We start from the raw sequence: 22868 nt of genomic DNA on the forward strand, positions 1-22868 counted from the left end.
AATAATAGTGATGTACCACATACATTTTTAAAGAGTCCTATGCAGCTCTTTTTTTTCTTTTGTCACTATGCTATAAAAACACAAACAAATATACTCCACTTCGTCATGGAAACGATATATTACAATTATGTACATTGAATAAAATTATAAAAAGTTGAGACTTGAAGTAAAACGGCAAACACAGTTTAAATTTTTTTCATTTTATAGAATTTATACTTGCAAACTTGGCTTCTACTTTGTCTCCATTGGTACCATGTTCGAGTACGCAAAGATTGAATATGCAATCAGTAAGCGTTAGCATCGAAACCTCGTGAATGAAGCTCGAACGAAAGTAATTTATTATGTTGTCCATTGCAAACGAATTCTGTAAAGTATACAGGACATAGGAGTATTATCACAAATAATAAACATCAAGCAAAAAATAAAAATAAAAATAAAAAATCTTACTTTGCAACCGATTTTTCTCGGACCGGTGGCGAATAATCAGCTTGATTTCTTCTGCTCGAAACTTCTGGTGGTTGTATTTCTTGTTGTCTATAGGCTACATTACCTAGCATAACATTAGCGCCAACTCTTCGGCCAGTTCTCCATCTCAGAATCAACCATTTAATTCTGAAAATACTGATTACCATAAATACAGCACAACGGAAACGAGTACGTCCTTTTCTATGACCACGATGTACATATTGTTTTTGTTGTTGAGTCAACTGTGACAGGAAAGCAAGAGTATTTGCTTCGACTCTTTGATAACCAGCTATAATGCAATAAAGATATTGTTTTTGATACACTAAAGCTTTTTGTCGACTTTTAGCGCGCATGTACATTCCATAGAAATTCTGAAGCTGAAATAGGAAAATTCAATTGGAAAAAGTGTCTCTTTAATTTAGTATTATGAATAAAAACGAACCCTTTCATTGGAATCACTGCGCGAGACTACAGGTTGTACACTTCTATTTGCTTGTGAAAGCTGAGCTTCTAAAAAGCGAATTTGATCTAGATATCTATCCCTTTCTTCGCGCAATCGTATTGTTTTTTCATGTAAATGAATCTTATCTTGTGAAAGTCCTTCGATTCTTGCATTCAAATCCTAAAAATATGAAAATAAATTTAGTAAGATTTCATTTGTATAGGAAAAGGTACTGAATAACCAAGCAAAAAATTTAATTTTTTTTGTAATTTTCTATGTGTGATTTCTACCGAGTATTTATCTATATAAATACATAGATGTTTAAAGTACAACAAAATAAAATCATCAATGCATCGTTATAGAAAAATTCAGGAAACTCGGTAGAAATTCCAGAAAATTTCTGCAAATTTCAATTTTTACCTCAGTTTCACTATCATTTTAATAATAGTTCTTTCTCTATTTACCTTTATTCTCTGCAAAACTTTACTAGGCGAGCTATTCATATCAAGTGGTGACTTTTCTTTTTTTAGTTCTTCAGCAAGATCATGTTCTCTTCTAAGGTACAATTTTATCTCAGTGTGCTGTTCTGCTATGATGCTACGCAATTTTTTTTCTTCGTGTTTAGCAATTTCTAATTGTTCGCAAAGTTCAGTCTCTCTGTCTGTGAGCGCTTCGATGCAGTGATTTTGATGGGCCTCGCGTTCCGAGGCTTCGGCTAATTGCGTTTTGAGTGTTTTCATGTCAGCTTCGAAATCCATCTGTAAATATGATTAATACAATTAATTTTTACTTCAGATAAAGAATTTAATCACCATATGTAGAACATACCATAACGTCTTGAGCATTTTTCAAGTCTTGTTTTAATTGTTTTATATCAATTTGTTCTTCAATTTTGCATTGCTTACGTTTGTTTTCTGCATCATTCATAGTTTTTAAAATTGATTGTTGCCATTCACAATCTTTAATTTTTACTTTAAGTTCTTCCTTTGCTTTGCGTAAATCAGCTTTTAGTTGATCTTTTTGACAATCGGCAAGTTCTAAACTCATCATAAGTTTTTCAACTTTATCTTGAGCTTCCGTCAGTTGTTTTTCTATACGTTCCTTTTCTAATCGTAGTTTTTTATAATTTTCTTTAATTTCACTGTGTTGGAACTGCTCACACTCAAGTTTAGCTGATAAAGCCATTTGCTGTTTTTTATATTCTGCTTCTGCAACTTAAGAAAAAATAGTAATAAAAATGTATTAATTTACAGATAAACAAATAATTTAAAAATTGTTTATATTTTCTGGATCCAATTCTATTATATATTTCATGTAACTTGTGCGAAAATGTTTTTCCACGTGCATCACAATATCTCATTAATTCATGAGATCATGTTGGCATAAGTGCCAGCACTCATGAAAAACATGCTGGCACTAGTTGTATAATATATACAGAAAGGATAATACTTATATACTATAACTATATAAATATAATGGTAATTTACCTATGGCATCATCTTTATTGTGAATTTTCATAGAATTTGTCAATTCTAAATTTTTTTGTTCCATCAACAATTTATCTCTGAATTCAATTGCTTCATCAAGCTTTATTCTTAGCTCCCTAATGAGTTCGGTGTCCCTTACTTTATCCTCCTCCGTTGTTTGCTTTTCACGTTGCAGCTGGAGTGTTAACAATCTGACTTTGTGCTTTTCTTTTGCAAGTTCTTCTTCAAGCTTTGATACTTTCTTAAGTTCTTCATCCGTATCATTTTTTAACTGTAGAATTCTGTTATCATATTCAGCAATCTGAGATTTGAGCATCTCTTTTTCGATTTCTAATTCTTCATTTTGCCTCTTCAGTTCTTCATATTCTTTATTAGTTTTATCACCTTTAATGATATTACTGATATTAGTGACTTCCGTTTCACTATCTACAGCTTCGAGTAATTTTTGATCCAATTTAAGAGAGAGATTCAATTCCCTTTGAATTTTTTCGGCGATATCGTTATCTTCAATATCAGCTCGACGAGAACTGATCATCATTTCAATCTCGGTACGCAACTTGACAATTTCTTTAGTGAGTTTTACATTATCATTGCGTTCTCTTTTGAGTTTTTGACGAAGTTCAACAACATTTCCAGATTCTTTCATTTTATTCTGAATCGTTTCGAGAGCACGATGTAAATCTTTACTGTCGTCGCTCATTTGGCGAATTACTTTATCCTTTTCCTGTAAACAATTATTATTTAATATTCAATAATTATATAAATAAAGGCGAATAATTATTTAATCATTAAATTACTTTGAGATATTCTTGTAAGTGAAAGATCTCTTGGTCTTTCTCACTCGATGTAGAACCTCCGTTAATGCTACTTCGTCTTGTTAACTCTTCTAGTCTTCTGATCATCATATCTTTGTTACTCATACCTTCACTTAGACGTCTGATTTCTCCCTGCTTTTCACTCAACTCCATTTGATACATTTCGATTTTTCGCTGATACTCAAGTAATTCTAGGCGTTCTGCCTCAAGATTTATTAACCGTTGCTTCAAAGAGTGTATGGCAGTGTCCCTTTCGGACAATTCTTCTTTCAAATTAATAATTTCTCCGAGTTTTTCTGACAAAGCCACTTCACTTTGAATAGCCTGTTCATGCATTAATTTATCATGCATCTGTAAAAGTTGAAAAAAATATCATTGGTTTTGGATATTTTTATGTACGTAATTAATAAAATAACGTAAAAGATGCATTGACTAACCTGGATTTGCTCCTTACAATTACTGAGTTCTTCATCTCTGATTTTCAACAAATTCTCTACTTCTTCGTAATCTCTTTGTATTTTTAATTCGTTATCTTTCATTTTCTCAAATTCTTCTTTATAAAATAGCCTGTCTTGATTCAGTGACTTAATGTTCTCATGAAGTTGTTTTAAATTATTTTGGATTTCCATGAGTTCTGCTTCACGTTGTTGAAGTAATGCTGACTTAGCTACTAGTTCTTGGTGCAATTCAAATGCTTCGCATTCTTCTACGCGCTGGGATGTCATATCGAGCGCGGGAAGATTATTTTGAATAACTGGAGCTGGATGCGTCAAGTGACCATGTCGTGGACATAAGTAATTTGGATCTTCGGATATAGTGGAGGATCCATTTGTTGCATCACTCTCTACATCTTCAGACTGCGATTGAGCGGATTCCCCCTGTAATTTTAATTATAAAACTCAGTATAATTTACACACTTTAATGAAACTTAATTTTTACTAAAACAATGATTAACTTACAGCTTTGGAAGCATCAATTATATTTGAATCTACAATTAATTCCGAACCATAACTTTGACTCTGGGAACCACCCAAATCTAATCTTGGCACTACTGGTGTCTCATTAATTTCTTGAGAGAAATCTGTCACATCTTTTTTTTGCAATACAGCAGGAAGTGGTCCTTTAAAATGAGATATATTTTGACTTCTCATGAAGTTTGACCGCTCTCTGATAGCTTCTTCGGACTCTTCCTCGCCATCAGAATTAATTGATAGTATATCACTTAAAGTCCTGGCACTATTTTTTTGATGCTCATTTTGCCTCAATAATTCGCGTAATTGAGCCTCATCTAATGATAAATATATGTCTAATTGCTTTTCTGTATCAGCTAAACGCGCTTTTATTCGCTCTATTTCCTCGTTCTTCTCCGCTAACATAGTATCGATTAATTGTGGCACATTTTGTGACTTATCTTGCACCGCTAGTTTGGCAACAAGTATACGTTTATCTTCTTCGGATATTTCAAGTTTATCCTTCAATTTTTTTATAAAATCATTTTCAGATTGCACAACATTAACTATTTCATTTTCTTTTTCAGCTAATAATCGACTGACGCGTTCCAACTGTGTTTTAACTTCGGATAATTCCATATCTTTATCAAGTAAAGCCCGTTCAGTAATTTGTAATCTGCCATTTATTTCGTGAAGTTGAGTTTCGAGTCGAGACGTTGCTTGACGTTGAGCAAATGGTGCATTTTGTTTTTGTTGCTCTAGTCTGGCTCGAAGAGTTTCGATTTGGAAGAGTTGTTCTGAAGTGGTTTGTTGCAATATTTCTTGCTCTGCTAACAACTCTTCATTTTGTCTCTGTACGCCTCCTAACTGAATATCTAAATCCTTTAGCCTTTTGAAAGCAACATCTTGCACTCGAAAATGTCGAAGTAGAGTATCTTTAAGTTTAAGAACGTTGTCCAATGGTAGAATAGGGGGAGACGTAGGGTCATCTGGCGTAGGACAACGGGCAGCGTCAAGTTGATCTCGTATTGAAATATCTTCACTAGGCTGACTTATACTGAGAGACGAACCACAAACATGGAGAGATTCCAATTCTCGAGTTTTACGTTCCAGCTGAGATTGAAGATCTCGCAATTCTAATCGAAGTTGACGTAAGGCAGATGAATTTGCGGTCAACTGTTCTGAAGACAGCTGATGTTTTCTCAACTCCTCCTGCAAAAAAATATTTTCACGAGTTTTTCTACGAATGGAAAATTGCTATTATTTTAAATTTCCTCACCTGTAGGTGTCCGATATGATCACTTAATTGCTTATTTTCGTTGCCAGTTCTGATTGCTTCTAGCTCTTGACTCAACTCTTGTTGATTTCTTGTCTGAGAAACTATGATTTCTTCAAGCTGTTCAATTTGTCTCATAAGAATATCTTCTCGTTCACCTTTAGATTGCACTTGTTGTTCCAAATCATGAATCACTTCGCGCAGATCCCAGATTTTGGAAAGAGCTTGGCGCAGTTCATTATCCGTTTCTGCTTTCTTTGCTTCAAGTTCCCGCAACTGAACTGTTAAAGCTTCGACCTGATCATAAAAATAAAATCATCTTTTACTAATAACATGAATCAATGTTGTGTCAAGCAAATATCAAATTATAATTTACGAAAATTCTCACAAACACGTATCGAAAGAGATTCAAAGTAATACATTTTTATTTGATATAAATTTTAGAAGTACTTTGAAGTATTTCGAAACGTAGCTACTATTGTGATTGAATTAACAAGTTCATCAGACTCACTGATCCTTCGTTTTCAAACTCATCGCTTGATTGATGCTGAAGCGAACCGCTTAACGTGGACGAAGTGGGTGAGCGTGCAGACTGCTATTTTTTATGCATTCATTCAAAGTGCGAGTATGTATCAAAACAGAGAAATGAACCAAAACACCAAAACCAAAACCCCAACATATGCGGAGTTAAAAAAGAAAGAAAACCAGGTTAATTGCGTGAAATAAAATAGCATGTGCAAAATTTGTAATTTTGACAAGTTTGCGAGTATTAATTTTGTATTGTACAACATAGTAAAATAAAATAGGAAAATTGTTCATCGAAACAGTAATTAGTATTTGATTATAAAGCTGTGCGTACTGTAATAAAGCTAATGCGTAAAATATTACAATTATTGGCGTAACTAGAGATGAACGCTTTAGTGGCACATTAGTTGTCAATGAATCCTTGTACGGCGGATTACGAAATTCACCAAAATCTAAAGTCTAGTTATATACTCATTTTTAAAATTAAATAATAAAATATATCAATTACCTCAACGGTGGTATTGTGATGATCGCGATCTTTTTCTCGCTCCTTTTCACGTAATTTATCCTGTAACTCTTGTATCTGCTTAGCTGCTTCATCCCTTTCCTGTTCTCGTTCATCTGCCTGCTCTGCTTGGAATTTTCTCGTCAAACGAAGTTGTTTATCAGCAGCTTCGATCTACGTAATACATTTATTCGATTACTTAGCTCAACAAATTAGAATATTTTGTTATTTTAAAATAGAAAAAAAACATGTTAACTGTGTGATCTGCAGTGAAAAGTTTGCTAGACTTCAGGTAAAGCTAATTGTATGGATAGAAAAGTACAAATGCTCTACCTTAAATCTATGTTAAAACTAGGGTAAAATTTTAAATAGCAAAAAAGCACGCTAAAGATAAATTGATGCTCTAATAAGTAAATATCACAGGCAAAAGATAAAAAAAGTGCAAATGTAAAAACGAAGTATATTGGCAAAAAACAATTTAAAATTATCTCCTCTCACCATAAGAGTTTGCAATGTAAATTTTCTGCAAAAAATGTGCTTACGGTTTTATAAGATTAATAAAAGTATTTAGCGAAAAATTTTGCTTAAAGATGAATTAGTTAATCGGTACGTATATAAGCTTATTAAGATGTAATCATTAGATATAATATTCTCTTGAATTAACATTGGACAATGTATACGGATAACATTTATAACCTTGCGATAATATTTAAAATTAGTATTTACCTTTACAGAGCGAACCCTGTGCATGTTTGGGGTGGGAGTAGTAAGATTTAACGAGACCTGCCGGCATGACAATAAAGAGCCATTCATATTATCCTTCCTTCCATTTTTAATTTTCATATATTCACTTTATCAATCATTTTTTCTTTCCAAAATCAAATATTAGAATTAGACTATCTTCGCTTAAATTTTTGGTTTTGAGTATGATTGTTTTCACCATAAAAAATTTTTCATATTAGAGAAATTTCAAAATTAAGTAAGTGACAATATATTTAAATCAACAAGCTTTTTTTTTTAAATTAACTTTGTCACGCGATAGGATCTTGGATATGATGGAATTGTGCATTTATGATATACTTCTGAAATAATAGTTAATTACTAAGTATAAATCCACTCTCATAATATCCCCTAATGTTTGTAAATAATAGCAGACAACTACTGTGAAATAAATCGCAGAGTATCAGATATCAACAAATCAAGAAAAGTCAAGTTGAATAAACAAATATACATCATTTACAAACATCGTAATATTGCGAGAGTTCAGAAAAATAAGCAATATATTTAAAAATAGAAAAATGCATAACTACCAAAAAAATTAGTTATACAAAAAAATCAACTCAAAAAATTGAACCAACATGCCATGAAATTATTACACACCCCATAAAGATAGAATACATTTATGTGAAAAAAAACAAATAAAAAAATGTTGCTTCAAAAGGAATGAGGTAAGCTATACCTGTTTCTGCAAGTCGTCTTTTTCTTTTCTCGTTTCTTCCAAGCTTTTATCAGCTTGCGTTGTTAACTCATCAATGAGTTGCAAGAGATATCCGGTGTCATTACAACCATTCATTACCACATATTTTGCACGATCTTGGAGTTGACTATAATCTTCGCTGGCTTCTGTTTCATTTTGCTCCCCGTAACCTTCGCTGATTATTTCTTTTTTGCTCTCAGCAATGTGCAATCGTTGCTGCAGATCTAACATTTTTGATTTCAAACGCTCATTTTCTTCTTTCAAAGTTATTACTGCTTTTTCAGCCTCTTTTAGTTGATCTCTTGGACTATCCCTGTTATTGCATGAATATAAGTAAACAATTCTGAGGATGATAAAAAGTACAAAAATTCTTACCCAATTCCTGTGGACCATGATTCAGAATCCGAAAACGACGTATTTAATAGCTTGGCACTATCGGATTTAAGCCTTTGCAAGCATGTATCTAGTTCATTCTTTAAACTCTTCACAACATCTTTATCACTGTTAATCAAATCAAATAAATAACTATCGCTTCCAACAATCGACGTGATTTCAGAAGATTGAGGTGCAAAATGAACCCTTTTGGGTTGAACATTAAGTGCGGAATCCAAGCAAGGATCTGGACGGAAAGAAGGTTGCTTTTTCAAGACTTCATTGAGCAGTGTAGTATTCACTTCTTCTTCGCAAAGGACGAAGTAATCAATTAACTGCCCAACAAGACCTTTGAGAGTAGTGAAGGTTTTATGCAAAGTATCCCTTTCTTTCAGTAAATTATTCTGTAGTGATTCGTGAGTTACAGAAGTAATTTTTCGTATTTCTTCGCGCAAACTATTTATTTCTTGCTCACTTTCTTGCTTAACACGTTTAATTTCACTAACATGGCGTTCTTTAAGTTGCTGTATTTCTCTTTTCATATTGCTCGTAAATTTATTACGCAACTCTAATAATTCTGCTGGCCATTTTTCCACCGATTCTGCATCAGCCGCTATCAAAGCCTGATAAAAAAAAGTATAGGGATCAATGAATGGAAGATAATTTCATATCAGAATTTTGTAAATTATTTAAAAAGTATATTTGGAAACGAAAATCGAAACAAAAACACCTATAAGCGTAATTACCTCAACTTTTTCTCTCAAAGCATTAGTGATATCGATACGAGCTAGTTCGATTTGTTCTTGAAGCTGTCTCTGGTAATCCGCTCGAAGCTCATTTAATTCACTGTGACTCTCTTGTACTTCAGTCGATTGCGGGTTTTCGGTTTGCTCGGTTTGACAAAACTACATGCGGGATTAAGGATGTAAGTTAGTCACAATCAAAATGAAGAAAATAAATCGATTGATTAAACGTTCTACGTTCAAATTAATATTAATACAGTAATCATTTTATCAAGTGCCAAACATTACGTCAGCGTTAAAGACAATGGTTAAAGCATATAATAAATGTAAATAGGACTTTTCTGGTCAGGTTTTGAAAATAATGTTTTGAAATTAAAATTTTTTCTTACTTGGTTAATTGCTACAACTGAGTTTGACTTTGATTGTTTCAGATACCCCATTTTTTCTTTAGGTTCAGTTGTAAGTTTCGATCCTTTTTCTTCTACAGTATATTTTAGCCCATTGCTGATAGAAGTATTTGAATCATTTTTTAAATTCTTTTCATTTCCATTAGTAGATGCATCACCACCACCACCGCAATCTAAACTTAGCTCTTCTACTTCACTTTCATCTGAAACTTTTTTTGATTGCTGACTGAAAACTTCTTCAGAATATTGCTTTTCCATTTCTAAACATTTTTGTTCAAAGTAGGTTCGTAGGTTTTCCATTTCTTTGGCGTGTTTCTCCTCAAGCTCTGTTCGCAAGAGATTGAGATCCATACTAATTTCATGACGGTACTGTTCTTCTTTCTCTTCAATTTTTGCTAAAATTATCATATAAATTGTATTTAATATTGTACAGAATAGTATTACAGATTGTAATTGAAATTTGTAGTATATAAGTTGTTAAAAAAATTACCTCTCAAGTCATCATTTTCCCGATTTTTTTTGTCAAGATCGTTCAAAAGCAACATTTTTTCTCGTTCAAATTCTTCTAGCTGATTCCTGCACGTTTCCAATTTCATTAAAACATTGTTGTAGCTTGACTGTCTGTACATCTGGTCTTCGATATCACTTGTTGAATTAAATAATGACTGATTTAAATTTGAGTCACTAAATTTACTGTCATTAAAACCTATTGTTTGATCCAGTTTATCTTCAATCATAGCACACTGTGCATAAGCTGTGGCAAGTCCTGTCTTGAGTTGTTCACTTTCTTGTACTAATTTTTCATTTGTTGAACTAAGAGTTTCTAATTTCTTGATGTACTCTGCAGTTTCCTTATCTCGACGTTCGAGAGTTTTTCGAAGGCTCTCTATTTCAAGCTCAAAACTTTGACTTATCATTCGTTGCAAATCTTGCATATCTTGTCCTGAATCGATTATTAAAGATGGTTGTCTCTGAATATTACTATTTACCTCTGCTTGTAAACATTTACAAGTATTTTTCATATCTTTAAGTTGTTTCTCATAGTCTTCTCTCGCAATATTTGCCGATTCAAGTTCTTTTTGACCTTGCCTGACAAGATCTTCCAAATCCTGTATTTTTTTTACAAGTTCTTCTTCTAAAATAGCTTTTTCTTCTGAAAATTTAAAATTTTTTTAATTTTCATCTTAAAAATCAAATTTAATAACAGAAAATAAATTTATTAATTCTTACCTAGTTTCTGTTTTGTCATTTGGAATTCTATAGCTATCCCATCAAGAGTGTGATACATTGTTTCATCAAACTCATTCAAACTAATACCACTGACTCTGGATAAGGATTTTTCTAAACTGAAAATCTTGTTATTTAAAGTCCGTTCTTGAATTTGATTATTTTCCAATAAGTTTTGGGCAGCAGAATATCTCGCGGTTAAATCATCTAATTTGAACTATTTGAAAACAAATGGACAAATAGAATTAATTTAAAATATCACTTTCATTTTTTTACACAGTATATAATATATTACCTTAAGTGAATCATTTTCTGTTTTAAGAGTTGCAGCTTCACTTTGAGCTTGCTCAAGAGATCTTTCAATGCTCTCTTTTGAATCAAGTACAGCAGTAGCTGATAAATATTTAGTGGTCATTTCTTCCAATTGAAGTTTATGCAATTGAATCTGGTCATTCCACAGTGATTTTTCTTTTTTATAAGTTTTCATTTGTTTTTTCAATTCTGATTCAAATGTTTTACATTTGTTAACACAATCTTCATATTTAGCTTGTAGAGCTGACATTTCGTTTTGGTGCCTTATTTCAAGGGCTTTGTTTTCTTCTTTCAATTTTTGGAGTTCTGCTTCATGTTTTAATTGTAATTCCTAAAAAATAATGACAAGTATTAGTAGCATATCATTTATTAATTTTAGAGTGACATATAATCCCTTTTAAATGGTAAATTTCTGAAAAAATAGTTTTATCCTTTTACGAAAGATGAAACAGAGTATTGTGAATGTATTAATTTGGTTAAATAACATTGTTGACTATAAATTAAAGTTTTTTAATACAAAATTTTATCATTGTTTTCTTTTCAATCTTACAAGTCTTGCCATAAATATTTCCTTTGCAGCGATTAAAAAAAAATGTTCAGAAATTTATCAGAAAGCATGCATATTAATTATATTAATTGGTTTACCTTTATCTCTTTGTCATGTTTAATTTCATTGGCACTAGTTTCAGAAGCAAATTTATTGACAATTATTTGCATATCTTTCTTAATTTTATCTATTTGCTCTTCATATTTTTTCTGTAATTCTTCGACTAGAGAGTGATCAGGACTTTCTTCTTTTGAATTATCACGCATTTTTTCGTTAAGATTTTCTAACTGGTCTTTATAATTGTTCAATTCAGATTTCTGATTTTCTCTTTCATTTTCTAATTTTTTTATCTGTTGTTTTGATTGATGTAATTGAGAAGATAGTTGTAAAACTAAATCTTTTTTTTCATCATAATCATTATTTGAATCTGTAAACTACAATTTTGAAAATAGTGAGTACTCGTGAGATTTCAAATTAAAAATTATTAATTTATTCAGATAACTTACATTATTGTCATTTAAATTTCCATTGCGAGATATTCCTAGCTGTGTTAAAATGTCTATTTGAGTAATTAAGGCATCTCTAGAAGCCAAAGCCTGTTGCAAAGAAGTTGTAAGATCTTCGATCAAATTATCTCTTTGGTTTAGAGCTCGTTCAAATTCTTGAAACTGTTCAACACATAAATTTAATTTTAAAACAAATATGACATGTTTTCAAATATTTTGTAGGTTATTTATGTGAATAATTTGGTTTTGTTTTTTGTTAGTGAATAGTTTCACTTTGATAGTGTAGCTTGAGAATCATTGAGTACAAATTTTTCCAACAATTATAAAAATAGTATTTTAAAGTTTAATCATTAAATCTAAAATAATAATATTTAAACATCAATTTAAAAAGAAATGAAAAATTTTGAATTGATCATAAAAATCCAATTAAAAATGTTTAACATTGCATTATCACTAACTCACCTTTGAATGATAGGTACCAATAACATCTTTGTACTGAATACTACTATTATGACTGTGCGATGATGTTGGAGATGAAGTTTCTGCTCTGAATGTATCAATTTCAGCATGTAATGCTTCAGCAGCAGCTACTTTGTTTTGATATATTTCATTCAGTTCCGTTATTCTTCCAGCTAAACCATCTAAATCAATATCACCCTCTCCTTCACTCATACTAACACTACTATTTGTTATATCTCTTGACAAAGTACTTTCATTAATCTGCAATTTGAAAATATTTTAATGATAATTCAATCATTTAAAAAAAGTTCAGAAGTATATTACACTTACGCTAATGTTTCTACGACTTATAGATTGATTTTCTGGCTCAGCTTGAAAAGATTCATCATCTGAAGCTTGTTCTAAAGTTTTATTGTTAGATTTCCTATTTAATCGTTTGGATTTGTATGATTCCAGCTAAAAATTAATATATAAAAGATTGAATAATATTCTTATAAATTATCTTTAGTTTTTTTAATTAACATAATCAAAAATCATAATTATATTAAAATTAGGTACAAATTTTTTTGTGCTCTAAATTAAAACAATTGTTTGCTGTAAATACATGAAATTAATCTCTTGTTTCTTTACTCATGTATTATTCCTTTTGTAAAAAAATAATGTGTGTTCTTATTCATATGACAATAAATTTAAGAGGCAGTAAATAGAGCCAAAAATGTATTTTCTTCTATTTATAGCCAATAAAATTCAATAACTCCTAACCAACAATAAAAAAAAATATATATATAAATAAAGTACTTTTTTCTAAAACTTAGAACTGTAAATTGTGAATTCTCAAGAATTTGAGATGAAATATTCATTAGTAATGAATATGAAAACTGTATAAGAATATATTGTGATTCGTGTATCAAAATAGAGATTATAAATAGCATAGAAATCTGGCCCTTAGCGATCCCTAATTAGCATCATATGCAGCCTCATGTTGGGGTCTTGCTCTTACCATTTCTCTTCCAGCTTCCAAAGCAGAGTGTCTCCGACGTTTTTCTTCATCCATTTTATTTCGTTTTGCTTCGAAATTGTCTAACTCGTTATTTCATTCCTCGATCGCTAATATTGAAAGGTATGCAGTAGTTTGGTATCCGTAATGATGCATCGTTCAACAACGACGAATTAACATTGTCATGACTGAATATATCGCACTCACTGCTGGTTAATGAATCTTTCAACGAAACGACCGTTTTTCTCGACCCTATTGTATGTATCCGTGCCAGATTGACCGAGCTATGTTATGTGTGTTGTGAATAGCAGCTATGTGTATATAACATACAAATGTCGCATACGCACCGACCACAGCAACCCCACCTTCTTAAAAAAGGCGGTTAAATTGCTGCAGAACAAGTTGTAGTATTCTAGCGACTGCCGAGTGCCAAATTGCAGTTGGGGCGAGTTGCTTTTTTTTCAAAATTCTTGAATCAAAATTTTGCCGCAATTACGAGTAACAATTTCGAGTGTTGCGTACGTTAACAATGTTGATCAACTTGAGCGGCTAAGCGCGATGCTCCGTTTCGCTCAGAGGATTCTAACTGAATCACGACGGAGCTTCGCCACCAAATTGACGCTTGACGCTACGCAGGGCAGCAGCAGCCGCAGTAGGCACTAGGCAGTGTGAGCAGCGTGGACACAACACAAATATAGCGCTTGTATTTATTTCATACCATTCGCCGAGATAGAACCGCTTTTTACGCGGAATTTTATGAGAGCGAACAAGAGGGTAGAAGAGAAGGAGTCCCTTTTCATCGCATGCAGCTTAGGTAACTGCGGCGAACGCAGGGGTTCTCCAAGTGCATTTTTTATTTTCGTCGTAGATAGTAGATCGCATTCGTGCTGTCGAGATCGAGCGCTTTGTAACGTACTCATGAAATTTAAAACTCGCTGACTACTCAGACGACTCCTATCTAGATATGTCTATATTGTAGAGCTAATATAAACTATAAAGTTGCAGGTCTCGGCACGAAGGCAAAGTTAATGTGGCTCAAAAAATGCGGCACTGCAGTAATTGCATAAGCTGAACTTGAGGATTTATTTATCGAGTCATGCAATCCGAATACATATCGATCAATCAAACTTGCATGTATACGTTACTCATGTGATTAATGCTCGATCGAAAGTGTGAATTCAGTTAGTTTCGCTGTAAACTCAACAATTGCAAGATTAACAGATTATCATTATAATTTTACTATTTAACCACGTAATAAAACATCACCAAGTATTAAAAAAAAACTCCGTTTTTGAATAACTTGTGATTATTATTGACATGCGTTCGAAAATGTCAATAATTGGCGTTTCTGTCAAATCTTTTCACCGGAGAATCGAAAAACTTGAGAGTCGTAATATCTAAAAATTCCAAATTGTCATTTGCATTTCTCCTCGCACATGATTGGTCGGCAATGCCACAGCAGACGTCTACTGTTTCACTATCCTGTTGGCCTATTGGCTACAACACATGACAATTGACAACCGCTGTCGTCATACAGTTAGCAGATATCAGTATTCAAGCAATCAGCCAACTGACTGCTGAGCTGATGACTCAGGCTCATGCAAGACGCATGCGCTCCATTTAAATAAGCGCCCTCTCGTTTGCATAATCAGAACGTCAAGTGAAAATTCAAAATACGACAGTCCGTTATTAGATAGAGAGAGAAGGATCAGCTTGAGCGAGCGCGTCTTCAAAACACAACTCGTGCGGCCAATCGTGCAAGTGACCATTGCGTGTCAGTATATACAAGTGTGGAAACTCGTAGTGTTTATTGTGCATCCGATTTTAATTCGACAAGGAAACAGCGATAAATGACGGATTTTCGCGAGCGTTACAAGCGTGTCGGCTTCGGCAGGGAGAACGCCGAAGTTAATCGTGCGCTGAGAAGTCAACGACGCGACGAAGCCCGGCGAGATCGTCGTGATGAACATCTCAGCAGTTTGCGTGGTGATTTTTTCGCTGCAAATGAAAATAGCCACGAGCATGACGAAGAATTTTCAATGCAAAGCTCTTCCAAAAAAATCGAGAACCTTACAAATTCTGAAATGGATGCAGAAGCCAAAAGAAAAGCTGATGAAGGTTTGTTTTGAACTTTGACCATAATACCTTTAATCATGTAATGCATTGGTGGAGTGGTCAAATCTTTCAGTTAGGTTGATTAAAATTATGATAGATTGTAAGAAGCCATAAATGTTCAATTTTCTAATATATATTCATTATTATTTTGTCAGTAAATCTTTGTTTGAAAAAAATAGCTTTTATTGGTCAAGTAAATTTTGTTTTTAATTGAAATTAATCATTTTCAATTTATTAAGTTATTAAGTATTATGTGTTTAATTTTTAGAAAAAGGTGTTCAAAAGCGATTGCAACAATTAGAAAAGTGGAGAGAAGAAAGAAACCGTAGGAAGCAACAAGAAAAAAAGAAGGCTAAACCAGTATTTAAAGTTGGAGTGGTTCATCATAAAGTTTATTCACCCCCAACTATTAAAGATACTGAACCAATGACAGGAAAATTATGTAAATCACATAAATCAACGCTTTCTGAAGAGTCTCACCCTAAAAAAATAACAAGAGCTACTGAAAAGCGATTAGCTGTTAAGGCGATTACTAATCAACAAAAAGCAGAAAATAATCGACTTAAAAAAAAACAAGAGGTATTTCAATTATTTTATTTTACAAAGTTTTTCTTTGAATATATTATTATATTTAAAAATGATTTTTATACTTTACAGTTGAGTAAGAAAAACATAAAACAAAAGATTCCCAAAAATCCATTAATTTCAATAGACCACCAATTTAAAGCACCCAATGGTGTTACACCACTACCAGTATTTGGTCGATGTGCCTTAGAAAAAAATAAAAATAATAAATTGGATTTTGTTACAAATAGATTATCATTTTCTGATATTGAATTACCAAATTCATCATTTAATATGACTCAATCGAGTTTGACATCAAGCAATATAACTTTTGGTTTTGGGAAATCTAAGCGACGTTCAAACATGAACGAATTACCTTCAGCCAGCAATTTTTTGGTTCCTGCAAAAGATACTGCTGCTGACCATGCTGAGAATGATTCAGAATCAAAAGTTGATTTTAGTATGTTCAAAATGAAATCATTTAAAGGAAGAAGATCTTCAAGAGGTCAACCATTATTAGCAGCAAATTCAAGAAAATCAGAAATTTCTGGTTTATCAGAGATAAAAGAACACAAAACTAGAAGAAAATCAAAAGTGGAAACAACATCCATTGATTTAAATTTAACTAGAGAAAATACAGCAAATGGTTTAAATTATAAAGAAATGGAAGAAAATGATACTAGATCAAATTTGAACATTAATTCAAAACATGATACACTTGAAACCAATGAGAACTCAGAAGGAGTGCATGAAGATCAAAAAATGGAAGACATTCCATCAAGTGAAATCAAGAATTTGTCGTCATCAAAATTGAATGAAAGTGTACCTCGAAATTCTAGTTTTGTTTTGAAATTTGAAGAAAGTCCAGATAAACCTTTAAGTAAATCACCTGCAAAAAGAAAATCAATTAAATCACCTCCAAATGTTGAAATATCAGAGACATCATCGCCCAAAAAGAAATTAAAAAATAAAAGACATTCAATTGGCACAGTTTCAAATACTGAAACTTCTACACTCAATTATTCACCAAAAACAAATAATGAAACTATTATTACTCCTAAAAATATCATAATTGATAATGTTCCGAATCTTATGGATTTTACATTTTCCGATCCAGCCACTGGTTTTCGTCGGCCAACAACTATTCCTAATGAATTGCAAAATCAATCTCTGATGAAATTTTCTCCTCGGCAATCAGCACGACTTTCAAGATTAAAAAGTTCACCCTCTCAAGTTAAATCGTCTACATCTGTTGATTCACATAATGTGATTCAATCTCCAAAAGTTATGAATAAATCGACATCTTCCGAGCCAACGATCGAGCAATCACCAGAGAAGCTCAAAATGAAGGACTTGCATAATTCAAGTTTAAATATTTCTTTACCTAAAGATGAGACGCCTGATAGACCACTTGCTTTTTTTTCACCCTACATAGTGACTAGTAGAGGTAAAAGCAGCGTTCGAAAAGAAGTACAAAAAAAACGGTTCAGTCAAGGGTTACGCCAAGAAGAAATCCCTACCAAAGAGACAGTTATGCAAAATTTAAACATTTCAATTGAAGATGAAGAAAAAACAGCTCAATATTACAAATTTATTCTTGATCGTGAAATCGAACGTTTAAATGAGCGGTGTGACACTTGGAATACAATCAAGGAATCTGACGGCACACCAGAAGATATAGTCTATCAAATTCTAGCTGCTGTTGGACAAACACAACTGCTTATTAGAAAAAAGTTCGAACGTTTCCGTAGACTGGTACTTGATTGTGAAACTGGCAAAGGAGAGATGTTAGTTACTTGCAAAGATCTCCAAGGTTTTTGGGAAATGATGTATATGGAAATTAAAGATTGTGACAATCGCTTTAATCGACTTGAAGATCTCAAAACGAAAAATTGGGTTGATGAAGAACAAGAAAGATTAGAAAAAGAAAAATTCACGAAAAAAAAACCAGCACCTAAAAAAACTGTAGTTAAAAAAAAGCCCATAGCGGCTAAAAGTAACATGAGAGCTCTTATTTTAGCAGCAAGAAAAAAGAAAATGGAAAGCAATGAAAATGGAGCTGATAATATTGAAATAATGGATATTGCTACGTGAGTTTATAAAACTTCGTTAAAAAATGTCTTTAAATGAATTCCATTTTATTTACCGTCTTATTAAAATTTTAGGAAACCAGCTGTTCCAAAACGTGCTTCTCCTAAAACTGCAACCCCATCGAAAATTGCACGTCGTAGTTTATCAACCCCCGTATCGGAAAAACGTCGCTCTTTACTTCAAAAAGTTCAATTATCTCAACATCGGAAAGAAATAACAACGAGTCCTCTAATACAGATGAAAATAGCAAAATTGTGTAAAACGCCTGAAGTGCAAAGAGATGAATCTATTATTTACATAAATTCCGATCGCACTCCTGCTAAAGGTATACTCAAGAGCAATATAAATGATGGAAACAAGTCAATCAAACAAAATAAGGTAATCTTTAAAGAAGCACCTGTAGAATTTCCAGAATTTGATAAACTTTCTGATGTTGGAAATGATGATTACATGGGTAAGGTTTTTCTTTCATTTGTTTTAAATAATTGTTTAGTAACTAACTTATTATTCTCATTGAAAATTTACAGATATCGAACCAATTGAAAGAAAACTCAATTTCGAAGATGACAGCTTTAATTCATCATTTGTTGATAATGACGAAAAAGAACTTGAAAGGAAAAGCCCAACAATTTCTGAGGATACATCGAAATCATCACTTCAATCGAAAAAGTCATCAAATACTCCTGGTACGCGTAAAAGTTCGAAATTAAAAGTAATAAAATCTCAAAGTAGTCCTATGCTTTCCATGTCACCATTGAGTTTAGAAGATTCTCGGACGGAAAAAGCAGTTAAACATTCGAGTTCAAAAAAGAAACACATTTCGTTTCAATGTTTGGATAAGAACTATGATGAATCTCCGAAAAGTGGTAAACTTTCTACTCTTGGTACACCTAAACCAAAGAAAAAAATCCAGATTGAGAATGATACAATGGAAGTTGATGACAATGTACCTAATTCTCATTGTGACTCAACATTGACTGATGTAGAGGCAAACACAGTGACAGAATTTTACATGAACGAAAAAGGTATGATTTGTGAAAGGAAAGTACCAGTCAAAAGTGATACTCCAAGAACAAATAAATTAAAGAGGAGTAATTCAGAAGTAAGTGCTGTAGTTAAATTTTTTACCGAATTTCAAATGAAAAATTTTTTTTCTTCAATTTTTAGAAAGTCCAAAAAACTGCAAATAGTACGACCCCTTTAAACATCTCACGATTGCGACGAAGAACTTCTACTCTGGAAGTAAACAAAAATTCTCCATCGACTTCAGCTACACCTAACAAAACCAGGAAATCGATTGCGACTCCATCTCCACGTCGACCAAGCAAAAAAGTAAATTTGTTTATTTCTATTTTCGAAACATATTTGACCTGAATATTTTTGTTGATAGAAAATATCTGAAGAAGTGGATGCTGCTTTGGTAGATAATTCAGATTCGACACCAGAGGTGGTAAGTTCACCAAAGATTCGCAAAAATTTGAGAGTGAAGAAAAGTGTTACGGGCTTGGACGAGATGGACAAACCAACCAATGCCAGTAAATTGAGGAGAACAAAATCACTCGTAGTGAAGAGCAAGACTGATGTAGATGTTACTGAAAAACCATTAACATCGAAAATAAAACGGACCGGTTCCCTACGGGCCAAATCATCCGTTATTTTAGATGGTGTTACGAAAATATCTTCTCCCAGTACAGGCAGCCAATTTTCTAAAGTAAATGAACTATTTCATTCTTATCAATACTGTTCTTAACAGTTTAAATGAAAAATCAACTTTTCTCAACAGATAATGCAAGAAAACGTGGAACCAAATACACAAAAGCCTGAATCAACAAATAGAAGTTTAAAAATACTGAGAACTCCAATCTTGAAACGAAACAAGTCAAATGCTAAGGATGAGCTAGGAGATGGAAGTACATTTATTTCTAATTCATTGACACCAAGCAGCCAACGCAAAAGTTTAAGGGTAATTGATAAATTTCTAAATTTTTACAAGCTTTATGTACTAAATTAAAATATTTTTTCTAGACGAGAGTCAAGCAAGATGCCGAAAAATGAAAATACTAAATATTTGTTAAAACTAAACTTTTCTAATTAGAAAAGAAAATGAGCATGAAATCAACTGAAAAACTTGAGTTATTTTTTATTTGTCACAATGAAAAAAAAAAAAAAAAATTGGTGCCACAAGAATTATATTATGATATAATTTGAATCAATTGTAAGAACCCTAAAAAGTTGATGTCATGATCTTTAACAATTAGGTTGGAAATTTTAATAATTTTACAGTTTTTGATATATTGCATAATTTATGGTATAAATCGATATTTTATAAAATATATGATTAGAAGTTGTAAGAAATACTTGTTTTGAAACTATTTTTATAAGTACAATAAATTTACAATAAAAATAATTTGTTACAATTTTATTACCTACTATCTAGCCAATAAAAACGTAAACCATTATCGCGAAATTTATCAAGTTCTTTATCACAAATTCTAGTACCTGTAGCCACTGCCACTAATGGTAAACTTTTGTGTAATTGTACTCCATTAATACAATCTTTAGTCATTTGAAGTTTGTAAGCTGGATCTAATTCTAATTCTTCTTCAACGTCATATGGAATTTTCCATATTTTTAAAGCCCCATCTGTTCCCCCTGTAAATTTATAATATTTATAAAAATACGAGTAAAAAATTAATTGTATTAGAGTAAAATTATTGTATTTAATTGTAAATTACCTGAAACTATTTCATTACCACTAAATGATAAAGAAAACTGTATTCGTTGATTTGTGTCTGATTGTCTATTTTTCAAGGAATATAACACAGAACCAGGATTTCGCAAATCCCAACATAAAAATTCTCCACTACGTCTAACAGCTGAATAAAGTTTAGTTCCACATGGACTAAATTCAATCTGGGTAACTCCACTACTTGTTTTGAAAGAACAAAGAGGCCCATCTTTGTACAAACCTAAAAATAATTTTAAATATTACTTAGATACTTTCTATAGAGCATTTTAATTTTAACTTACCTATATTTTTAGAGTAAGTACCAAAACCAATGAGCCCAGCCATTGATGGATTTTCTCTTATACATGAAACCATTCCAGACATGTTAGGAAAATCTTTTTTTAAGTATATTGTACTTGTTTGTCGCCCAGGATTATTGGTATCAAATGTCCTGAGCGCATTTTTAAAGCCAGTCCAAATTTGATTACCACTATTTGTGAATTGAATGCTAATAGCAGCCTCAACTTCATCAACTCTGTGGATAAAGTAATTAGGACAAAATTACTCATGTAATATGATAAATAAAGTATAGTGAAAAATTTTGCTTACTGATTGTAAGCCCTATAAGAGGCTCTAAGATGTCCAGTAAAGGCATCCCAAAGATGTACTGGACTACCTTGGCTAGTACTTAGAAAACAACATGTAGAAGGTTCCCAAGAACTCATATGAGGAAACCAACAAAAATCATATATTGTCCCACCTTCTTTAATACTAAGACTAGATTTGAAATCTGAAATTTCAAAATTTTCTGGTAATGTACCATTATACAATTCTTTAGGCAAATCAAATAATCTAAATCTGTAGTCTTCTGATGGAACTAAAACACAGGTACCATCAGGAGCCCATTGACATCCTTTTGTGAAATTTTCATAGTTGTCAGTTGATGCAAATTCTTTGCTAGCCTTGCATATAAGTTTTGGTGTGGTCCAATCGTATGTCAAAATTTCATTCTGTTGATTTTGTGACTCAATCAGAGAGTCCTGTAAACAAAAAAGCACGTGAATTCCGCAAATTTTATGGAACGTTTGAAGAAGTTCCTTACCTGTGTATCATTTGATATTTTGTCATTATTTGTTTCATCTGCGAGGACCGTATCATTGTTTGAAAATTCCGGTATTGACGAATCGAATCTAACCTTCTCTTCATCGAGATTCACTTCTGTGGACATCAACATTTGCTTTTCATTGTCATTTAAATTAAAGTTAACATTTTCGGTCGCCTCTTCTATGTGATCTTCTTTACTAAATTTAATTTCTGTGCTAATGACTGATTGTTCTTGTAAAACAATCGACATTTGGCGGTCAAACAGTTCTTGATCGTTCATTGTTATATACTTGGCACACACATTAATTTAAACGTAATTAGATTATGAATTATTAGTAATATACAAGTCATTCAACATAAAAGCAACATGTGAATTAGGTATAATACTACATTCATATTAAAAAATTTTCTTTTACAGACAAAAATTGTAATCTACCGGCACGAGCTATTTCGCAGTTCGCTCACTTCGCACTGTTTGGGATCGAGCTGTCATTCGAGGCGAGCCGCAAGACATACGCGTGGACTCACTCTGTGAGTCTGTGACGTAGATCGTATTAGAAAGTTAGTCAGATTGGAGCATGAAACTTCTAGTTTTGTTCCGTCCAGTTTTTTTTCTCGTAGATATTAGATTAAAATTTGTTTACCATCACCAAAAGAATGATTCTTGATGAATTCTTGATGATCAAGAAATGATTAAATCTGAAAAATTAGAATTAACTAGTTATATGGGTCTCACTACTGTGTCATTAAGGGT

The 22868-nt window shown here is 32.3% G+C and overlaps 3 protein-coding genes across 10 annotated transcripts; 1 reads left to right on the plus strand and 2 right to left on the minus strand.

Moving 5' to 3' along the window:
• Positions 1–113: 113 nt before the first annotated feature.
• Positions 114–14748, minus strand: LOC106648013 (golgin subfamily B member 1-like). Of its 6 annotated transcripts, XM_014364632.2 has the most exons (26): positions 13860–14748; positions 13516–13796; positions 12846–12971; positions 12519–12776; positions 12057–12218; positions 11649–11984; positions 10987–11334; positions 10695–10908; positions 9955–10617; positions 9447–9859; positions 9061–9219; positions 8318–8937; positions 7925–8255; positions 7192–7248; positions 6469–6639; positions 5947–6030; positions 5439–5732; positions 4169–5371; positions 3647–4087; positions 3192–3560; positions 2395–3118; positions 1736–2121; positions 1372–1665; positions 908–1087; positions 448–842; positions 114–364 (listed from the first exon to the last, which is right to left on the minus strand). In XM_014364632.2, the coding sequence occupies exons 2-26, from the start codon at positions 13567–13569 to the stop codon at positions 340–342; spliced, it is 8307 nt and encodes a 2768-aa protein (XP_014220118.1). In that variant the 5' UTR covers positions 13570–13796; positions 13860–14748; the 3' UTR covers positions 114–339. The 6 variants fall into 6 exon arrangements, with proteins under 6 accessions (XP_014220118.1, XP_023314048.1, XP_014220119.1 ...); XM_023458280.1 differs by having other exon boundaries at positions 5947–6027; positions 13516–14748; XM_014364633.2 differs by having other exon boundaries at positions 1736–2115; positions 13516–14748.
• An 87-nt stretch (positions 14749–14835) lies between these two features.
• On the plus strand, positions 14836–20689 carry LOC106648078. Of its 3 annotated transcripts, XM_014364754.1 has the most exons (10): positions 15363–15630; positions 15896–16206; positions 16285–18281; positions 18357–18736; positions 18810–18968; positions 19047–19384; positions 19450–19614; positions 19673–19993; positions 20066–20245; positions 20308–20689. In XM_014364754.1, the coding sequence occupies exons 1-10, from the start codon at positions 15363–15365 to the stop codon at positions 20335–20337; spliced, it is 4149 nt and encodes a 1382-aa protein (XP_014220240.1). In that variant the 3' UTR covers positions 20338–20689. The 3 variants fall into 3 exon arrangements, with proteins under 3 accessions (XP_014220239.1, XP_014220240.1, XP_023314050.1); XM_014364753.2 differs by having other exon boundaries at positions 14836–15630; positions 18810–19384; XM_023458282.1 differs by lacking the exons at positions 20066–20245; positions 20308–20689 and having other exon boundaries at positions 18810–19384; positions 19450–19613; positions 19673–19797.
• Positions 20426–22731, minus strand: LOC106648079 (telomerase Cajal body protein 1). Its single transcript, XM_014364755.2, has 5 exons — positions 22113–22731; positions 21620–22050; positions 21313–21545; positions 21018–21251; positions 20426–20934 (listed from the first exon to the last, which is right to left on the minus strand). The coding sequence occupies exons 1-5, from the start codon at positions 22392–22394 to the stop codon at positions 20705–20707; spliced, it is 1410 nt and encodes a 469-aa protein (XP_014220241.1). The 5' UTR covers positions 22395–22731; the 3' UTR covers positions 20426–20704.
• Positions 22732–22868: the final 137 nt, after the last annotated feature.

Source organism: Trichogramma pretiosum, unplaced genomic scaffold (genome assembly GCF_000599845.2).
Source record: "Trichogramma pretiosum strain Unisexual culture from Peru unplaced genomic scaffold, Tpre_2.0 scaffold51, whole genome shotgun sequence".
In the NCBI taxonomy this organism is placed as follows: Eukaryota; Metazoa; Arthropoda; class Insecta; order Hymenoptera; family Trichogrammatidae; genus Trichogramma; species Trichogramma pretiosum.